Source organism: Delphinapterus leucas, chromosome 11 (genome assembly GCF_059928025.1).
Source record: "Delphinapterus leucas isolate spDelLeu-1000000601 "Yukka" chromosome 11, BTC_Dleu_Yukka2, whole genome shotgun sequence".
NCBI classification, from domain to species: Eukaryota; Metazoa; Chordata; class Mammalia; order Artiodactyla; family Monodontidae; genus Delphinapterus; species Delphinapterus leucas.
The window spans coordinates 82,999,781-83,022,376 of record NC_143139.1 but is presented as its reverse complement, the minus strand read 5'-3'; the positions used below and the strand labels follow the sequence as shown (position 1 = coordinate 83,022,376).

General features: G+C 42.5%; 1 protein-coding gene across 1 annotated transcript in view; it reads right to left on the bottom strand.

The window, feature by feature from the left end:
* Window positions 1-252: 252 nt before the first annotated feature.
* DRAM1 (DNA damage regulated autophagy modulator 1) overlaps window positions 253-22,596 on the bottom strand; it is an 88,536-nt gene continuing 66,192 nt past the window's right edge. Inside the window, exon 7 of the mRNA XM_030763478.2 lies at window positions 253-2,066. Coding sequence (XP_030619338.1) covers window positions 2,049-2,066 — 18 coding nt within the window. The 3' untranslated portion in view covers window positions 253-2,048. The remainder of the gene's footprint in view (window positions 2,067-22,596) is intronic.

Genomic DNA, 22,596 nt, shown 5'->3' with positions numbered 1-22,596 from the left:
GTGCTTGGAAAAGTGTTTGGTGTGGGGTAGGTGGACAATATATGGTAGCCATCATTGTTATTCTCTGGGCCCATTTCATCACCTGTAAATGGATGCAGTAAACAAGCAGACCTTATGGAATTTCTGTTATGTGGAAGTCTAGAGGTTCCATAAGGTCAAGAACCATGTATGTCTTTTCACTATTGGATCCTAGCACATAGCATAGATTCCTGGCATACAAATAAAAATTTAAGCGAATGAATAAATGAAATAAATAAATAAATAAATAAATAAATAAATATATATATATATATAAAACATTCGGCACAGTGCCTGACACATAGCAAGTATTCAATAAATGAGGGCTGTTTTAAGTATGCTTAACTATCTTGTGGACTCCCTTAATACAGTTTAGTTCAAGCCAGACCTCTGTCCATAATACTGGGAAATTTTCAGTGGGAAGTCTTCACTCCCTGGAACTAAGACCTCCAGGAAGCTCTACCCAGTGACTTTATGGAATAGCTCCTTATGCCTTGACTAGAAAGGAGTTAGTGGTAAGGGCATTGGGCCAGAAATCCAGGTCAGGTCCTGGCTTGACGATTTCATAGTTGTGTGGCCTTCACCAAGTCATTTCACCTATTTGAGTCTGTCTCCTCAATTGTAAGATAAATGGTTTGGATTGAAAGATCCTCTTCTAATTCTGGATCTCTGTAATTTCAGAAATTATATCATAACTCTTTGTTCCTGAATATGTGAACAATTTTTATGACTTATCTCTCACGTATGTAGCATGCCTATTATACACACACACGCACACACACACAAATGTGTATATATGAGTCAGCAATGCCTGCTGTGAATTTTTCATCCAATACAGGAACTTCTCTTCTGGAACAATGAATTCCTCTCTCCATTTGTATCTTTCTTGTTGATGCCTGGTTGTGAATTAGACAGATTTGGCATCCATATTAGATTAGGACTGAGAAATGTTCTAAAAGGAAGCCTTGATTAAGAAAAATTAATGACTTATTTTGTCCATTCAAGCCCAATGTAATTTTCCTCCTCCATACTTATCCAGTTTTTCTTGTTTGTGCCAATTATATGCCAGATTTTGAACCTGAGTCTCTCTCATCAGAGTCAGTGAACTTTCTACTCTACACTGTCTTTCAAACAGCTGCTTGCCTTGTCAAATCCCATCAGTCTAAACATCTCCCTGGAAGCAGATCTGTTTATTATGTTTATTTGAATTCCGCCCTTCCAAACACACACACACAGTTGTGAACATAATAGGTGCACAGTAAATGTATGTTGAGTAAATGGAAGATAAAAAGGACACACTGGGCCTTCTTCAGTTTTGTGGCCTCATTTCTCTCCTAGAATTCTTTTTTTGGATCAAAACAGGAAGTGGTAAGGTTGTCACATGAATACAAATCACTGAGTTGTGACAAGTGCCAAACTGGCTCTAAGGCATCAAGGAAGTCAAAGCTTAGTCCTCTCTGTTTCTTTCCCAGCATTCACAGGCCTGAACATCAATCACCCCATCCTATGCAGCCTCTGTAGACAGCCGCCTGGTTAGCCTGGCCCTAACCAGGCCCAGGGATCCCTGAACTTTTCATATTCTACACCAAAGAGTTTTTGCTGGGCTTATTAAAGTATATTTTGGGAGAGGTTGATTAGCTCTTTGGTTTTGTTACCACTCATATATATTTCGAAGACTGCAAAAATAAAAGATTGAACAAGCCATTATTTCTGATCATGGAGATGAGAGAGCTCATGCTTAAACGAGAATAATAAATGCAATTTTGGAATCTACTGGATACTCTTTTGAAAAGTAGGTAGTCATGATCAATCTAGGAAGGTTGCATTAAACTTAGCATTTGAATTAGGCAAGTTCAAACTGACAACTGTAGTAAGCAGTCTTCAACTTCCAGAAGCTTTACATAATAAAAGTTTATTGCTGACTCATGCAATAGTGTAACGCAAGTATTCTTGGTTAGCCAGTGATGCCCCAAATAGTATCTCAGGGATCCAGGTTCTTTCCTTTTTGTAGTGCCACCTCTTCTAGATCTTCAGGCTTCTCCATTAAACTGCAGGAGGAAAAGAGAGAGATTGGAAGAGTGGAATATTAAGCAGAAAGTTTTTGTAGACCAGGCTTAGATACATATCACTTCCTGCCCACATTTTATTGGCCAGAATTCAGTCATATGGTCACACCTAACTGCAGGGAAGGCTAGGAAAAGCAGTCTAGCTGAGTGCCCAGTAAGAAAAGGAACTGGGGTAAAGTGAACTCACAGCAGTCTTTGCCACAGCTCTACATGTGTACTTCCCATCCAACATCATGATGTTAGCAGTGTTCCATGTAAAGGGCCAATAAATGGTTGCTCTTTTTATAACTAGTACATCTGATAAAATCTAATAACCATTATCCGAGAATATATGGAGCAAAGCCAAGTGCTAATTGTGGGCTATGATAAATAAGACATGACCTTGGCCCCTAAGAATTTTGTACTGAAATAGAACTGTCAACCAACTCTTTCTTCTTTTTCTTTTCTTTTTTTTTTTTTTTGGCTCTGCTGCGTAGCTTGTGGGATCTTAATCCCTGGACCAGGAATCGAACTGGGGGCCCCAACAATGAGAATGCCGAGTCCCGCCAGGGAATCCTCTTTTTATCTATTTTTTTCTTTTTTTTCTCAAGCAACTCTAAAATGGAGAAGAGTAAAGTAAGGATAGAGGTGAAAGTCTTTTGTAGCATACATCTTATTATATGTCTGTCTACCATAACTTTAAGCCACTCAAGACAGACCCGATAACACGCCTTTGTGTTTATGGTCTTTATTCATTGCCTGGCATACAGCAGGTATTATAGAAGTGATTTTCTTTTTAATACAAATTATTTATTTATTTATTTTTGGCTGCGTTGGGTCTTCGTTGCTGCGCATGGGATTTCTCTAGTTGCAGCGAGCAGGGGCTACTCTTCATTGCGGTGCACGGGCTTCTCATTGTGGTGGCTTCTCTTGTTGCAGAGTACGGGCTCTAGGCACACAGGCTTTAGTAGTTGTGGCTCACAGGCTGAGTAGTTGTGGCTCATGGCCTCTAGAGCACGGGCTCAGTAGTTGTGGCCCACGGGCTTAGTTGCTCCGCGGCATGTGGGACCTTCCTGGACCAGGGCTCGAACCCATGTCCCCTGCATTGACAGGCGAATTCTTAACCACTACACCACCAGGGAAGTCCTAGGGCAATAGATCTTAACAGGGTTGTGTGTATGCATGGGAAGAGGGGGATCTGTCTGATTTACCTCTTATTGAGTAACAGCTACCCCCAAACTTAATGGTTTAACACAATCATTTATTTTGCTGATGATTTTGTAGGTCAGGAATCTGGGAAGGACTAGGCTAGATAGTTTTGTTCCACATGGTTTTAGCTGTAGTGGCTGGGCCTAGAGGATCCACTTTCAAGATGGTTCCTTATTTACACAGAGTGCCTCAGTGTTCTACACATGGGGTCTTATACTTTGAGCTGCTCCGTATGGCTTGGGTTTCTCCTGTCATGGTGGTCTCAGGATATCTAATCACATTTCTTACAAGTGGCAGAAGTTAAAGTTACCAGGTCAGTAAAGGGCCATGCCCAGAACTGGCAGTGTCACTTCTATTACATTTTACAGGACCTAACCACATTCAAGAGGTTGAGAAATAGATTCTACCTCTTGATGGGGAAAATGGCACAGTCACACTGGGGAAGGGCATGTCGGATGGGAAATATTGAGGATCATCTTTGGAAAATACTAACTGCTACAGGAATGTCCATCCAAGTCACCTGAGGAACTTTTTCAAATTATGGCCATTATGCTTCCAAGTTTTAAATAGGTTCCGTGGGATATTCTGATACCTATCCCCAGCTCAGACCCAGTAGTGTAGAACAGAAAGAAAAAGTGGCTCAGGACCGAAATGTAAAAAGAACAACTCTGAATAGGGAGTTCCTGCTGATAGACCAGAGATGAAATAAATGAGCTAGAGGCATGATGGGAGCCAAAGGAGGAGATGGTTTCAAGGAGGGTGTGGTCAGAAGCACCAAATGCTGTAGAGACGGTGAGAATGAGGAGAAATAGGCAGAGGCTGACAAATATGGCTTTGAAATCTCTCCAAGAGTCTCTGAACTCTGTTTCAGTTGGGATTGGAATCCAGAATCAGAAGCTTACAAACTGAGTCTGCAACCAGAATAGGTTCCATTTTGTCCCCCCAGTAGTTTGGCTATCCTCATGAAACCCTATTTGTAAGGACTGAAATAGCAGTTATCTGACAGCAGTACACAATCTGCAAATGAGAAAAATTGTGACAGACTTTACAGGTAGTTAAAGTGTGAACTTCAGGAAAATGGAGACATTTCCCTTCTGCTCCTCCCTTTTATCTTTGCAAGTAAGCTCTTTGGCAGTTAGTTTGGTGCTTTTCTTTGTTTGGGATATAAGTCAGAATCAGTGTATCAGCTAGCTCTTGCTGTATAACAAGTCATCCCAAAGTCAGTGGCTTATAATCAGGGGTCTGCAAACTACAACCTGTGGGCCAGATGCCTGTCTTTGTAAATATAGTTTTATTTAGACATGGCTGTGTCTGTTCATTTACATATTATCTGCCTTATATGTTTATCTGTTTTTTGTACTACAGTAAACAGAGGGGAGGTACCACAGAGCATATGCCTCATTAACTTATAATATTCACTATCTAGCCCTTTAAAAAAAAAAGGTTTGCTCGATTCTGCTTAAAAAATATGTATTATTGCTAATGAGTCAGCTGGGTAGTTTTTCTGGTCTCAGCTAGGCTCATTCATGATCACCTGTGAGCTCTGATGCTTAGGCTAGGTTCTGTCATATGTCCTGGTTGACTGGTTGTTGGCTAGTCTGACTTTAGCTGGAGTAACTGGGATCTTCCCCTGTGACTTTTCATTCTCTAACAGGCTAGTCTAGGCTTGTCCTTATGGTGATAATAAGATTCCAATAGAATAAGTGGAAACACGTAAGAACTCTTGAGACCAAGGCTCCAAAGTGGCACACCATCACTTCCACCACATCCTACTATTCCACTACATGTGATATTGACCAAAGCAAGTAACAAGGGCAGCCCAGATTCCAGAGGCGATGAGAGAACCTGCTAAGTTATAATTGCAAAGATGTTGATATAGGGAGGCATGAAGTATCTGGGCCATCTTTGCAACCAATCTACCGCATACAGTATAGAAAGCACACCAGGCTGGACTTGAGAGGACTAAGGTCAGATCCTGACTTGGCTGTAAACTCACTCTGTGACCTTACACAAGTCACTGAGTCTCTCTGGGCCTTAGACTCCTTAGCTCTGAATTCTACATTCATATTAAAAAATGCCATATCCTCTTCTTGTTTGCATTCAACAAATGTTTATTTTCTTGAAATATTTTTTAACGAGACTCAAAAATACTCTCTGTTTTCTAATGTGGTATTACTTGGGGCCAGCATAAGCGAAAAACATCTGCTTTTATTTCATTCCTTTGACAGGGATTCTAAATATTTGTAATTTACATGAAAAAAATTACAAAGGTCATACTGGGTTTCTTTCAAATATGAAGAAAGAGAAAAGGTTTTGCAAATGAAAGTGATAGAAGCCACCTTAGCAGGAAAATAATCTGAAGATGGTGTTTGCTCAGAATGACTCAAAATCCCCAAGTCCTTGCCTTTACCAGGAAGTCCTGATAGGTAACATAAGAGAGATTTAGGTTAATAAACTCTCTGGAAAGTGCTATAAGAAGGGTTATGATGACTGGGTTTGCTTTATGCTTGTCAATCCCTTTCCAAATGAAGCTAGTAAGAGTGGTGTAAGCCCGGATATTCCCGGATCAGCCATTGGGAAGGTCCTCAAGCAGTATCCTTCCTACCCAGCCCCCAACAGGGCTCTCCAGGCATCTGCCTTCAGCAAGGCCAAGGCTAAAACAGAGTTTACACAGCTGGACCTGGGTTTCATGTAGATCTTCATTCTTTGTAATCTGGTTCTCAGCGCTACTTTGGGATACTTCTGAAGATGGGGAGCTAATTTAGCTCCAGTCATCAAGCAGATTACTAATCAGCCCTCCCATTTCCAAACCCAGGCCCTTTTACTTCAGCCTGGTCCCTTCCTCCATCTCCCTAGCTACTACTCGCTGTCCATTCCCAGCTTCATGTCTTGTTCATATTTTCCCTTCCTCTTCTTTCTCCTTCTGTTCCTCTTATTCAGATCCTAATCAGAGGACTTCCCTGGTGGCACAGTGGTTAAGAATCCACCTGCCAATGCAGGGGACTCGGGTTCGATCCCTGGTCTGGGAAGATCCCACATGCCACGGAGCAACTAAGCCTGGGCTCCAAAACTACTGAGCCTGTGCTCTACAGCCCGCATGCCACAACTACTGAAGCCCATGTGCCACAACTACTGAGCGTGCGCTCTAGAGCCCGTGAGCTACAACTACTGAACCTGTGCTCTAGAGCCCATGCTCCACAACAAGAGAAGCCACCGCAATGAGAAGCCCGCGCACCACAACGAAGAGTAGCCCCTGCTCACCACAACTAGAAAAAGGCCGCGTGCAGCAACGAAGACGCAACGCAGCCAAAAAAAGTCCTAATCAGAGTTCAGAGCCAGGCCAAATTCTGCTTCTCCCTGGAGCTTCCCCTGCCAACTTGAGGCCTCTGTGACCTCTCCCACAAAGGCATGAGTTACCCAACAGGCAGGCTGAGTATGTGCACAGAGCAGTTGTAAGTCAGGGTTCTCACCCCCCACCTTAACACACACACACACACACACACACACACACACAGAAAACCTCAGATTCAGTGAATGTATCCAGAATTTTGAAATGGAAAATCTAGAAAAAATTTATTTTAGCATATGCAACCTTTGTGACATTTCAAGAAATAACATTTATTCTGCATTACGTGGGGAGGAGGGGCACAAAAAGGGGTACTTTTTTCAGTTTAGGGTCTTTAGAGTTCTTAATTTTGTACTGATCTCTCCTCTGAGATTAAATTGAGCTTACTGTGTTTTCCACAGACTTTGGCATTTACTCGTATGTGTATGACCTAGTGGCTGAGTATGTGGAATCTTAACTCTATCGCCCACTAGCTCTGTGACTTTGGGCAAACTATCTGTGGCAGATAGTCTCCAATCAAGGCTGTCATCAACCTCTTCCCTCCCTGCCACTCCTCCATTGAGAGGTGAAACTTGTTTCCCCTTCTCTTCAATCTTGCTGGGCCTGTAACTGCTTTGACCAACAGATCATAGCAGAAGTAACATTCTGAGACTTCTGAGGCCAGGCCTTAAGCAAACTGGAAGGTTCAATTTTTTTCCTCTTGCAGTGCTCCTTCTTGGAGTCCAGCTGCCATCCCAGGAGAGGCAATGGAGGAGCATGGATGTACTCTGGTGAGCAGTCCCAGCTCTGCTCCCAGCTGACATCCAGCACCAATTGCCAGCCCTGTGAGCAAACCATTTGGATGTTCTAGCCTAGTCGAGCCTCCAGATAAATGCATATGGACATAGGCAGACAACATCACATGGAGCAGAAGAACTGCCCAGCTGAGCCCAATCAACTCAGAATCATGAGATATAATAAAATAGTTGTTGCTTCAAGCCACTAAGTTTTGGGGTGGTTTGTTATATAGCAATAGATCATTGAAATAGTATCTAACCCAAACCTAGATTTGGTTTCTTCCCCTGTAAAATGGAGTCAATAATAGTACCTATTTCATAGGATTGGTTTAAGGATCAAACAAGATGAAATGTATGGTAAAGTGCTTAGTGATGTTATGCTATCTATTTATGTTATGTTCTAATTACTACATTATTTAATTTATTTATTCATTTATTTATTTATTATTTATTTGCTGTGCCACATGGCTTGCAGGATCTTAGTTCCCTGACCAGGGATGAGTCCTAACCACTGGAATGCCAGGGAATTCCCTGTTTTTAAACATGCAAGGAGAGGCTCTGCCACTGGTTAAAAGATTTCAAGAATCAGAGTGCAGGAGGTAGTGGGGCAGGAGAGAAAAGGAAGATATAGAAAATAAATGGTACTAATATTTATTGGTAACCTACTACGTGCCAGGCCGCACACTAGGTTTTTACATATATGATCGCACTGGCTCATCACAGAAACCTTGTTAGGCACATGTTTTTGCCTTTTATACCGTTCAGTGGAGGTTCAGAGAGGTTAAGTAATTTACCCAAGGTCCCACAGCTGGGAGTGACCAAAGAGGAGTACAACCGGGCTTCAAAGTGTACTGTCTGACGGCAAAGCCCATTCTTTTTTTTTTTTTTTTAACCCTCCTACAGATCTTGGACAGAGGGGCTTCCTGAGATCTTTCAAAATATAATTATTGTTTTCAATGAGAAATTAAACATTCAGTCAGACTCTATTCAATCCAACCAATATTCTGCTTCTGGTAGGAATATTGATGAAAATTTAAAAACAACCCCCAAAGTCCTGTACTTCCGGTAATAAATTATTACAAACCTACCATCAAGAAATCTAGATAAATCTTTCATGATACTAGTTATTTTTACCTTATGTCATATCTCTGAGAAACAACTTCCAGGCATGTAAAATTGTACTTCCTTTTATTTTTTTTCTAAAATATCACCTTTAACCCTCTAGGAAGGGCTGCCCCATTATGCCTGTATACATTAATGCTTAATTTTTTTAAACATCTTTATTGGAGTATAATTGCTTTAAAATGTTATGTTAGTTTCTGCTGTATAACAAAGTGAATCAGCTATATGTATACATATATCCCCATATGCCCTCCCTCTTGCGTCTCCCTCACACCCTCCCTATGCCACGCTGCTAGGTGGTCACAAAGCACCGAGCTGATCTCCCTGAGCTATGCAGCTGCTTCCTACTACCTATCTGTTTTACATTTCGTAGTGTATATATGTCCATGCCTCTCTCTCGCTTTGTCCCAGCTTACCCTTCCCGCTCCCCATGTCTTCTAATCCATTCTCTACATCTGCGTCTTTATTCCTGTCCTGCCCCTAAGCTCATTAGAACCATTTTTTTTTAGATTCCATATGTATGTATTAGCATACAGTATTTTTCTCTTTCTGACTTACTTCACTCTGTATGACAGCCTCTATGTCCATCCACCTCACTACAAATAACTCAATTTGGTTTATTTTTATGGCTGAGTAATATTCCATTGTGTGTATGTGCCACATCTTCTTTATCCATTCATCTGTCCATGGACACTTAGGTTGTTTCCATGTCCTGGCTATTGTAAATAGTGCTGCAATGAACATTGTGGTACATGACTCTTTTTGAATTATGGTTTTCTCAGGGTATATGCCCAGTAATGGGATTGCTGGCTTATATGGTAGTTCTATTTTTAGTTTTTTAAGGAACCTCCATACTGTTCTCCACAGTGGCTGTATCAATTTACATTCCCACCAACAGTGCAAGAGGGTTCCCTTTTCTCCACACCGTCTCCAGCATTTATTGTCTGTAGATTTTTTGATGATGGCCATTCTGACTGGTATGAGGTGATACCTCACTGTAGTTTTGATTTGCATTTCTCTAATGATTAGTGATATTGAGCATTCTTTCATGTGTTTGTTGGCAATCTGTATGTCTTCTTTGGAGAAATGTCTATTTAGGTCTTCTGCCCATTTTTGGATTGGGTTGTTTGTTTTTTTGATATTGAGCTTCATAAGCTGCTTGTATATTTTAGAGATTAATCCTTTGTCAGTTGCTTCGTGTACAAATATTTTCTCCCATTCTGAGGGCTGTCTTTTCGTCTTGTTTATGGTTTCCTTTGCTGTGCAAAAGCTTTTAAGTTTCATTAGCTCCCATTTGTTTATTTTTCTTTTTTTTCCCATTTTTCCAGGAGGTGGGTCAAAAAGGATCTTGCTGTGATTTATGTCATAGAGTGTCCTGCCTATGTTTTCCTCTAAGAGTTTTATAGTGTCTGGCCTTACGTTTAGGTCTTTAATCCATTTTGAGTTTATTTTTGTGTATGGTGTTAGGGACTGTTCTAATTTCATTCTTTTACACGTAGCTGTCCAGTTTTCCCAGCACCACTTATTGAAGAGACTGTCTTTTCTCCATTGTATATTCTTGCCTCCTTTATCAAAGATAAGGTGACCATATGTGTGTGGGTTTATCTCTGGGATTTCTATCTTGTTCCATTGATCTATATTTCTATTTTTTGCCAGTACCATACTGTCTCGATTACTGTAGCTTTGTAGTATAGCCTGAAGTGAGGGAGCCTGATTCCTCCAGCTCTGTTTTTCTTTCTCAAGATTGCTTTGGCTATTCGGGGTCTTTTGTAGTTCCATACCAATTGTGAAGTTTTTTGTTCTAGTTTTGTGAAAAATGCCATTGGTAGTTTGATAGGGATTGCATTGGATCTGTAGATTGCTTTGGATAGTAAAGTCATTTTCACAATGTTGATTCTTCCAATCCAGTAACATGGTATATCTCTCCATCTGTTGGTATCATCTTTAATTTCTTTCATCAGTGTCTTATAGTTTTCTGTACACAGGTCTTTTCTCTCCTTAGGTAGGTTTATTCCTAGGTATTTTATTCTTTTTGTTGCAGTGGTAAATGGGAGTGTTTCCTTAATTTCTCTTTCATATTTTTCATCTTTAGTGTATAGGAATGCAGGAGATTTCTGTGCATTAATTTTGTATCCTGCTACTTTACCGAATTCATTGATTAGCTCTAGTAGTTTTCTGGTAGCATCTTTAGGATTCTCTATGTATAGTATCATGTCATCTGCAGACAGTGACAGTTTTACTTCTTCTTTTCTGATTTGGATTCCTTTTATTTATTTATTTTTTGTTCTCTGGTTGCTGTGGCTAAAACTTCCAAAACTATGTTGAATAATAGTGGTGAGAGTGGGCAAACTTATTTTGTTCCTGATCTTAGAGGAAATGGTTTCAGTTTTTCACCATTGAGAATGATGTTGGCTGTGGGTTTGTCATATATGGCCTTTATTATGTTGAGGTAGGTTCCCTCTATGCCTACTTTCTGGAGAGTTTTTATCATAAATTGGTGTTGAATTTTGTTGAAAGGTTTTTCTGCATCTATTGAGATGATCATATGGTTTTTATCCTTCAATTTTGTTAATATGGTGTATCACATTGATTGATTTGCGCATATTGAAGAATCTTTGCATTCTTGGGATAAACCCTACTTGATCATGGTGTATGATCCTTTTAATGTGCTGCTGGATTCTGTTTGCTAGTATTTTGTTGAGGATTTTTGCATGTATGTTCATCAGTGATATTGGGCTGTAGTTTTCTTTTTTTGTGACATCTTTGTCTGGTTTTGGTATCAGGGTGATGGTGGCCTCATAGAATGAGTTTGGGAGTGTTGCTTCCTCTGCTATATTTTGGAAGAGTTTGAGAAGGATAAGTGTTAGCTCTTTACTAAATGTTTGATAGAATTCGCCTGTGAAACCATCAAGTGCTCGACTTTTTTTTGGTGGAAGATTTTTAATCACAGTTTCAATTTCAGTGCTTGTGATTGGTCTGTTTATATTTTCTATTTCTTCCTGGTTCAGTCTCAGAACATTGTGCTTTTCTAAGAATTTGTCCATTTCTTCCAGGTTGTCCATTTTATTGGCATAGAGTTGCTTGTAGTAATCTCTCATGATCCTTTGTATTTCTGCAGTGTCACTTGTTACTTCTTTATCGTTTCTAATTCTGTTGATTTGAGTCTTCTTTTTTTTTTTGATGAGTCTGGCTAATGGTTTATCAATTTTGTTTATCTTCTCAAAGAACCAGCTTTTAGTTTTATTGATCTTTGCTATCATTTTCTTTATCTCTTTTTCATTTATTTCTGATCTGATCTTTGTGATTTCTTTCCTTCTGCTAACTTTGGGGTTTTTTTGTTCTTCTTTCTCTAATTGCTTTAGGTGTAAGGTTAGGTTGTTTATTTGAGATGTTTCTTGTTTCTTGAGGTAGGATTGTATTGCTATAAACTTCCCTCTTAAACTGCTTTTGCTGCATCCCATAGGTTTTGGGTCATCGTGTTTTCATTGTCATTTGTTTCTAGGTATTTTTTTATTTCCTCATTGATTTCTTCGGTAATCTCTTGGTTATTGTTTAGCCTCCATGTGTTCGTATTTTTTACAGTTTTATTTCCTGTAATTGATATCTAGTCTCATAGCATTGTAGTCAGAAAACATACTTAATATGATTTCATTTTTCTTAAATTTACCAAGGCTTGGTTGGTGACCCAAGATATGATCTATGCTGGAGAATGTTCCATGAGCACTTGAGCAGAAAGTGTATTCTGTTGCTTTTGGATGGAATGTCCTATAAATATCAATTAAGTCCATCTTGCTTAATGTATCATTTAAAGCTTGTGTTTCCTTATTTATTTTCATTTTGAATGATCTGTCCATTAGTGAAAGTGGGGTGTTAAAGTCCTCTACTATGATTGTGTTACTGTCGATTTCCCCTTTTATGACTGTTAGCATTCACCTTATGTATTGAGGTGCTCCTATGTTGGGTGCATAAACATTTACAATTGTTATATCTTCTTCTCGGATTGATCCCTTGATTATTATGTAGTGTCCTTCTTTGTGTCTTGTTATAGTCTTTATTTTAAAGTCTACTTTGTCTGATATGAGAATTGCTACTCCAGCTTTCTTCTGACTTCCATATGCATGGAATATCTTTTTCCATCCCCTCACTTTCAGTCTGTATGTGTCCCTAGGTCTGAAGTGGGTCTCTTGTATACAACACATATATGGGTTTTGTTTTTGTATCCATTTAGCCAGTCTGTGTCTTTTGGTTGGAGCATTTAATCCATTTACATTTAAGGCAATTATCAATATGTATGTTCCTATTACCATTTTCTTGTTTGGGGTTTGTTTTTGTAGGTCTTTTCCTTCTCCTGTGTTTCCTGCCTAGAGAAGTTCCTTTAGTATTTATTGTAAAGCTGGTTTGGTGGGGCTAAATTCTCTTAACTTCTGCTTGTCTGTAAAGGTTTTAATTTCTCCATCGAATCTGAATGAGATCCTTGCAGGGCAGAGTAATCTTGGTTGTAGGTTTTTCCCTTTCATCACTTTAAATATGTCCTGCCACTCCCTTCTGGCTTGTAGAGTTTCTGCTGAAAGATCAGCTGTTAACCTTATAGGGCTTTCCTTGTATGTTATTTGTTGCTTTTCCCTTGCTGCTTTTAATATTTTTTCTTTGTATTTGATTTTTGATAGTTTGATTAATATGTGTCTCGGTGTGTTTCTCCTTGGATTTATCCTGTATGGGACTCTCTGTGCTTCTTGGACTTGATTGACTATTTCCTTTCCCATGTTAGGGAAGTTTTCAACTATAATCTCTTCAAATGTTTCCTCAAACCCTTTCTTTTTCTCTTCTTCTCTGGGACCCCTATAATTCGAATGTTGCTGCATTTAATGTTGTCCCAGAAGCCTCTGAGACTGTCCTCAATTCTTTTCATTCTTTTCTCTTTATTCTGCTCTGTGGTAGTTATTTCCACTATTTTATCTTCCAGGTCACTTATCCATTCTTCTTCCTCAGTTATTCTGCTATTGATTCCTTCTAGAGAATTTTTAATTTCATTTTTTGTGTTGTTCATCATTGTTTGTTTGCTCTTTATTTCTTCTAGGTCCTTGTTAAATGTTTCTTGTATTTTCCCCATTCTATTTCCAAGATATTGGATCATCTTTACTACCATTACTCTGAATTCTTTTTCAGGTAGGCTGCCTATTTCCTCTTCACTTGTTTGGTCTGGTGGGTTTTTACCTTGCTCCTTCATCTGCTGTGTTTTTCTCTGTCTTCTCATTTTTTTTAACTTACTTCGTTTGCAGTAGGCTGCAGGTTCATAGTTCCCGTTGTTTTTGGTGTCTGCCCCCAGTGGATGAGGTTGGTTCAGTGGCTTGTGTAGGCTTCCTGGTGGAGGGGACTGGTGCCTGTATTCTAGTGGGTGGGGCTGGATCTTGTCTTTCTGGTGGGCAGGTCTGCATCCGGTGGTGTGTTTTGGGGTGTCTGTGAACTTAGTATGATTTTAGGCAGCCTCTCTGCTAATGGGTGGGGTTGTGTTCCTGTCTTGTTAGTTGTTTGGCATGGGGCGTCCAGCACTGGAGCTTGCTGGCTGTTGGGTGGAGCTGGGTCTTTGCATTGAGACGGAGATCTCTGGGAGAGCTCTCGCTGATTGATACTACGTGGGGCCAGGAGGTCTCTGGTGGTCCAATGTCCTGAACTCGGCTCTCCCACCTCAGAGGCTCAGGCCTGACACCCGGCTGGAGCACCAAGACCTGTCAGCCACATGGATGTGTTACAGCGCCTTTCTCCTCCTAGGGACTCAGCCAGGATTTCAGGCAATGGGTTCTGAGTCCAAAAATTGCCTCTATTTGGGAACTTGCCAAACACGACACAGGAGAGGCTTCAGTATTTTCTTGGAGTTGGATTTGCTCTCTTGTACTTCTCCCATTGCCACAAAAAATCTTTCCCTGAGTAGCTGCTGCTCCTTTCACTGCTTAATTTTTAAATGAGAAGTTAACTTGTCTTTTCTCACAGAAACAGTTTACTTGGTTAGGTCAGCAAAATGCTGATAAGAAAACCTATATGAGGCCCCTCAGACCGGGCCTCTGAGATCCTGGCTGAAAGTTCACCACAGATCTGTGTCCAATAATAAAATCCTCCTCGAATCTGGGAGCACTCAGCTCATTCCTGCCTGTTCAGTCTTTTAAGTGCCTCCTTCCCATGCTCCTTCTTTTCCTTCCCCCAGTCTCTCACAAAATCTTGTTCCAAAATGTCAGTCAACCATCAGCTAATGGGTTGCCTCACAGTCAGAAAACCTCCTGGTCCCTGGCCCAAGTGCCCCCCATTACATCCAGTGTCCCAAGATGACCTTCCAGTCCCCATGACGTAAGGAAACATTTCAGAGCAGCTTTACAAAATGAGAAACTCATTCGTTATCTTTTTCAAGGGACCAAGAAAAGAAAATGTTATGAACAAGGAAATTGCTGGTGGGTCACTGGCCAGGACACTGGAATGTGAACATCGAACAATTAATTTAAGGATAATATAAACAGGTTTCATTATACGGAGTTTAAGAATATGATTGGAATAGTCTGTTGTTTTGAATTCTAGAATGTTCCTCTCCCTACTGCACCCCTGCCCCCACCCCGGGCCTTCTTACTATGAGTTGGCATTCTCCCTCCCCCTGGTTGTTTTCTCCATCTCCATCCACTGTTATAGCACAGATGAACTCACTCTGTGTTTGGCTTCATGTGGTTGCCTTGCCTACATTTATTCTGGTTTCCTATTGTGTCGCCGACGCACATTTTTAAGAGTTCCATTATGTGGAATGGTTTTTTTTCCTACTCTCTTCAGAAAAATTGACTTTTCAAAGGAATATTAAAAAAATTTTTTTGTTTAAAGAAATAAGGTTATTTCTAGTTCTTTGTCCTCTTTCACAATTACAGCCATGTACTCCATAAGGAATCCATTAATGTGTAAGATGCTTTGAAGCTGCTGGATGTGTGTGTGTGCGTGTGTGTGTGTGTGTGTGTGTGTGTGTCTGCGCGCACACGCATGCGTGCACTGTTCTTTTTCTTTTTCTCTCAGAATCTTGCCACTGCCAACCACTGATTTAGGAATGTTTAGGGGTACATGCCAACTCAATAATCAAAATCATTTTGGTACTGGGAACCCAACCACAGTCTCTGTAGACCACTGGAATTTATTGCTTGCTCCAGTTTATTAAGTAATAGTACCAACAACATTTTGAATAAAGAAGAGTCTGATAAGATATGATAGAATGTCAGGATAATTCATTTTGACCATAAAACAATGCTTGTTTTGAATCTGAAATACTAAAACATTAATAGCCTGATGGTCCACGGCTTCCTTCCCTTGACCTGATATAGGAATATGATTCCTAGCTCACTTTAGGAAAGAGTCTCAGGACAGACTGCTGGTTTCCTGCTATATCCATATCCCTGTTTTCATTCCACAAATACATATCTAGTACTGACTGTGGGCCAAGCACTGGCCTAGGCATTGGGACCACAGTGATGAACAGGATAAATGCAACTCCTGCCACATGGCACTTTCTGAAGGAAGATATCTTGGCTGCATAGATTACTGTCTGTTGAGACATTTGAGGCACATGCAAAACAGACTAATGGTGAAGCTTATGGTCTGTGTTCGGATCCAGGCTATACCACCCAAGCTGTTTTATTTTGAACAATTTATCTGGCCTTACTAAGCTTCAGAGTCCTAAATTGCAGTGGTACTTACCTCACAGAGTTATTTTGAGGGTTAAGTGGAAAAGTCCTTGTACAGCTTTTACGTAGTGCCTGGCTAAGAGCCATGAGTAGCGGTGGTGGTAGTATAAGTTTATTTATTTTATGTTATTTTTCTATTTTTGGCTGTGTTGGGTCTTCGCTGCTCCACGCAGGCTTTCCCTAGTTGCGGTGAGCGAGGGCTACTCTTCGTTGCAGTGCATGGGCTTCTCATTGCAGTGTCTTCTCTTGTCACGGCGCATGGGCTCTAGGCACGCAGGCTTCAGTAGTTGTGGCACGCAGGCTCAGTAGCTGCGGCACGTGGGCTCTAGAGCGCAGGCTCAGTAGTTGTGGCACACGGGCTTAGTTGCTCCACGGCATGTGGGATCTTCCCAGACCAGGGCTCAAACCTATGTCCCCTGCATTGGCAGGTGGATTCTTAACCACTGCGCCACCAGGGGTGTCCCAGTGGTGGTAGTAGTAGCCGTAAGTGGACCATATTGTCCCTCAGCAGAGAAGGTCGTGGCAAGTCCATGGGTCCAACCATCACTGGGGGGGGGGTCACAGATCCATCCCACCCTAGGAGTCTCTTAAGTTTAAGGGAGAAAAAAAAAGGCTTGCCCAATGCTCAGAACCACATCCTCTTCCTTCTCAAGCTGCAGTGCCTCCTGCTGCTCATGGAAGAAAATGCAGCTCCTTCCTCCCCAGGAGTGTGTTTGCCAGCCTGCTGTGGCAAGAACCCCTCACACTGAACCCTGCCATCTCTGACCCCAAAAGATGCAACCCCTCCCGTCACCCCTGAGGCCTGCCAGCAGTCACTGCAGCTGTGGGAGCCTGCCATTCTGTGGTGTGGGCTCTTCCCACGCACTGCCCCCCTCAGAGCCCCTTCCTGCTCCATGTTGAGTCCAGAGTAGCAGGTCCGGAACTTCTGGGGATGCTTGGGCCTCAGGGCTCATAAGAAACTCATCTTTCTGATGGATCCTTGTGGGTTTTCCCCCTTCATTTATCTCCAAAGGAGCACTGAACAGTTTCCATATGGCTGCCACGTGCCCCGATGTTTTGGTCGAGACAACGTTATTGCCATACCTCACTAGACCTCTCCCAGAATGGTCACAAGGTTCTCCTGGGCATAGTAGGGGCTGCTCTGCCCAAGCTATGACACAGAACAGAAAACTGTGCCACCTAGTTGCTCTGCACCTATGTCTCTCCAGAGGCTATGTCTTCTACCCAGCAAGAAAAAGAAGTTAATTTGTTTTTCATTCTAGGGATCTAGGTGCAAAAATAACCCACTGTAGCTAATTGGCCCACTCCCTTCCCTGTGAAGTGGGCAGGCACAGAAAATCCCCGACCCTGCCCAGCTCATCATCTACCCCTAAGGGGCCTTGCCATAGCTAGCATGTGGGAGGAGAGCAAATTTAAATGAAATCAACACGAGTTTCCTCCTAACAATAATAGTTCTATTCATTCAACGCTTACTGAGTGCCCAATTACCTACTTGGTGCCAGAGGAGAGACAACCCCAGCCTCCCTTGCGGTAGTTTGGCAAGAGGCTGGCTGAGAGGGTCTGTGTTCACTTGAGGGAAGAACAGCCTTATGCCAGGGGCTGAGCTCTGGAGGCTCTGCCTTTGAACAAGTCTGCTTCCTCAACCAGGAAATGCCCAATATTACATACTACACCAGATCTTCTCTGCCATGCTTTTCCTATAAATCCGTCGAGCAGTACAGAGTGGGCTCCTTCCCCTGAAGCCCTTTCCCGTGTGCACTCAGCTTTGGTCGATCAAGCACACTTCTCTCTGTCGGATGGTGGCAGCCCAGGGTACCAATGCATTCTCCTGCCTCTCTTCACGGAGGCTTCCCCAGGAAACCATGCTTTGCTTCTTGCTGCGTGTCACCAGTAAAATGTGTGTCTGTGCCACTTTGGCACGACAGCATGCAGGTGTGAGGAACACACAAGGAGCTCACAGCATTGTGAAAAAGAAATCAAAGGCAATAACAGATGCAAATACACTTATAGACACATAAGGCAAGAGGGGACCCTGACAGGCCGTAACTGCACCCCCGCTCCAGGCAGCAGATTAGTCTTAGTGAAAATGTGTACTTCTGCCTGATGATCAAAGTACTGGAGGGCTGCGTGTAGGGGAGGACCCTTATTTTTACTCTCCAGGGAAAAAAAGAGTGTATCTGACAAAAACTTCCCCTAGGAACAAACCCCAAAGGAGGAGATGTTTGTGGAGAATGAACTAATTTTTGTGAAGAATGGACCACACACTCTTTACTTACATTGACTCATTTAAGAAAATTAACAAAAAAATTAAGTTTTTGCTACACACACAAGGAATGCTTCAACATAAGCAAGTGAGTAGAAACATAGCTGTCAGCCCTTTGAAGTGAGATGGCAAATACTCAGGCGGGGGCCGCTGCGTTCAGGTGAGGCCTTACACACGAGTGCAGGGCTGAGGGGAAGGATGGTGGTGAAATCTAGCCTTTACTCCTCTTTCAGCCTGTGTGGGTGCAAGTACCCGAGGACGGGGTGCCATACTTTTGTTCCTCACACAGACACTATCTACCTACAAAGCCTAGAGAAAACCACTTTTCCTAATTCATCTACCTGAAAGGGCTCCTTTTTATAAAAGGTATAATTTGTATGTGCTCAACTCAAAGCCCTTCAGGACTTGATAGGTCTGAGGGCAAGTGGGGTACAGGGCACCTGACTACTAAATAGTTTGTAGCCTCCATCCCCCATTTGGAAATGGCAACTTCATAAAGCCCTTGGACTTCCTTCAGACTGATCTTCTCCCAGGGGTAACTAGGGAGCTTTAGAGAATAACTGGCCCTGTTCATTAAGGTTTGGGTTGTTTTGTTTTGTTTTTGAGATAATTGTAAATTCACATGCAGTTGTAAGAAATACAGAGAGATACAGTGTCTTCTTTACTAAAGGTTTAATTTTTTATTTTTTAAAATTTATTTATTTATCTGTTTGTTTGTTTTGGCTGCATTGGGTCTTTGTTGCTGCACGCGGGCTTTCTCTAGTTGTGGTGAGCGGGGGCTACTTTTCGTTGCAGCGCGCGGGCTTCTTATGGCGGTGGCTTATCTTGTTGAGGGGCACAGGCTCTAGGGCATGCGCGCTTCAGTAGTTGTGGCTCACGGGCTCTAGAGCACAGGCTCAGTAGTTGTGGTGCACGGGCTTAGTTGCACCACGGCATGTGGGATCTTCCCAGACCAGGGATCGAACCCGTGTCCCTTGCATTGGCAGGTGGATTCTTAACCACTGTGCCACCAGGGAAGCCCAAAGGCTTAATTTTTTAAACCAACATTTACTGAAAATTTTTTCTGTGCCTCAGGAAAATAAAGATGCCTCAGATGAGACGTCATTCCCTCAGCACCTTAGATTCTTGTGATAAAGACACACACAACAGATCTCTTTGAAAAAGTTCATCGTACAAATTGCCAAGGGGCAAGTGAGCATCTTGGACAAAAAGTCCTGTGCAGTGTCTTGGGGACTGAGTAAAAGTGGGTGATGGAAGGGCAATCTGGGCAGAAAACACAGCACGGGCAAAGACTCAGAAGTATGAAATAGCATGGTGTGTGCTGGGAGCCATTCAAGTAATTCGGCATGGATGGGAACAAAAAATTCAAGGAAGGGAGTTTAGCGGCATCCCGGGAATGAGAAGGGAATGTTGTGTGATCCTGGCCTCCCACATTCTATGCTGGGGGAATGAAAAACAGATGGGAAATATGCTCCCAAACATGGCCCAAGCATGGCTCTTGGAGAAGCAGAAGCGAATCTTGCTTCAGTTCGAGGAGCCCACTGAACCCTCACTTCCAATCCTTGGGCTGTGGCCCACTTCCTTCCATGACCTTCACCCAAGGCCAAGGGCGGAAGTCTAGCTCACATCCTTCTCTTCTGCATAAGGCCAGCAATTGGAATGAAACAGAGTCCCCCCTCTACCAATCTGGGCTGCCACGTGGGACATGGCTAAGCCCAGCTGTCCCCAGTTCCCATCTGGCATGGAGATTATCAAGAAGTACCCCCCAGGGTCCAGTGAAAGGCACAGAAGGTAGTCGATGGTGCTGCTGGCAAGCTCAGCAGAGGGTGACCAAAGTGTGGGGGCTGCAGGGCAGACCACCTGAGCTGACAATCAAATGGAAATCCCAGCCATTCTTCAAAGAGATACACAACCCCAGAGAGCTGAGATGAGGCAAATTAACTAGGAGGACTCCAGGCCCTGACGAATGGAGAAACAGCAGACCTGGAGTATTCTATCCCCAGCTGTCTGCAGAAGGTGCTAGCAGAGGGAAGAGTGACTAGGTACATAGGGAAATCATTCTTCAAAGACAGTGAAGATGCAAGGAGCAGCATGGGATCCGAGTTTTCACATGCCCACCTCCACAGCGACACAATAAGCAAACCCTTGTTACTTCCAGGCATTCTGGAGAAGACAGGGAGGGGATACTGAGATACTTAAACATGAGTTTTCTTGTGACTCAGCAGGCTGGGCTCATAAGGAAGATTATATCATTTATAGAAAGCTGAGAAAGCCACACTTTCTTTGAATAAATGAGTATATTGTGTGTAAATGATCAACCCCTCTATATGTGGCTTACGGACATCCCCGGCCAGGTTTTGGATGAAACAATTCTATTTTAATTTGGAATGATGAGGATTCAGTGCTGGTTGGTGATTTGTGAATCATGCCATACTCTGTACCAGGGCTAAAGTACTTCTTACTGAGGAAGAGATGAGCTCCCTTTTTACCTGTCCTCAGGTCCAAAGATATGACAAGCCTAGTTACATCCCCAGAAAATGGGGATATAGCCGTCATAAGAGGACTGGGGTAGCCTTTGAATCTGTGAACTAGTTTACTTCGGGACAACCTGCTTTTGTAATATTCCACCTTGTAATTGAAAGGGAGGGAGGAAGAAAGTCTGGTGTGGGAATAAGAAGACAGCAGTATCCTTTATGGGCAGGACTTAGAATTGGGTGGCTTAAGAGTCACAGGTGGCCATATTTTTAGGTATGTCTTTTAAAGTAGAACAAGGAATTTTCTTGTAAGGTTTGCTCTGTTAACAAACCCTGCACCTCAGTCTCAGCGACTTATTACAACAGTGGTTTATCTCTTCCTCATGCTATCTGGAGGCTGAGGTGGGCTGTGGCTTTCACCAGGCCCTGTAGGAAAAGCTCACTCTTCCTCTTGTGTGTCTCCCCTTTACTATCATACCACAGCCACACTCACAACACTTTTGACACCAGATGTGAGGGTCGGGGTGTTCCTGCACCACTGGTTCTACAACACCAGCTGGATGTCCCACAGTTCAACTCAATTCTGACTCTGTCTTCCTGGAAATAGTGTCAGATCCTATAGGCTAAGGGCTCAGTCCCGCAAAACAACCCCTTCCCCCCACCACTTCGGATGCCAGTCAAAAGTCCGGGTTGTCACCTGTGCTGCTGACCAATCATCCATAGATCAGGTATTCCCTCCACCCCCTCCTCGGGCTCAATTAATGTGCTAGAGCAACTCACAGAACTCAGGAAAGCAGCTCCCTTACTGTTTACCAGTTTATTCTAAAAGGATATGATAAAGGATACATATAAACATCCAGATGGAAGAGATGCATAGGGCAAGGTATGGGGAAGGGGCTCGGAGCTTCACCGCCCTCTCTGGCCACTGTCCCAGCACCTCCACGTGTTCACCAACCCAGAAGCTCTCCAAACCCTGTACTTTTAGGATTTTTATGGAGGCTTCATCACATAGGCATAATCAATGATTAACTCCATTTCCAGCTCCTCTCGCTTCTCTGGAGAGTGGAGGGGAGGGTTGAAAATCCCAAGCTTCTAATCATGGCTTGGTCTTTCTGGTGATCAGCCCCCCCACCAAGAGTCACCTCATTAGAGGTAATACATTGCTATTACCCAGGAAATTCCAAGGAATTTAGGAGCTCAGTGTCAGGAACCTGGGTCAAAGACCAAATATTAGAACAAAAGATACTCCTAGTGCTTTTATCACTAAGGGAATTACAAGGGTTTTAGGAGCTCTGAGATAGGAGCTGGGAGCAGAGAAGATATATATTTTCTATTACCTTATACCCTGGGCTTGTTCTGTCTTCTGATTTCAGGACCCAGCCTCTACATAGGACATGTCTGGGAAAGAGCAAGAGAACTGGCCAAAACTCAAGATGAGTCATAGACCTTCTGCTGCAACATGGTAAATGCCATATTTACTCACATTTCATTGGCCAAAGCATGTCACATGACCAAAACCAAATCAAATGAGGTGAGGACATAAAATCCTCCCATAGGAGGCACAGTGGATCACCTGACAATGGACAGGGAGGGGTGGGTAGTGATTGGAAAGAATAATATATTCCACCATGATAATATAA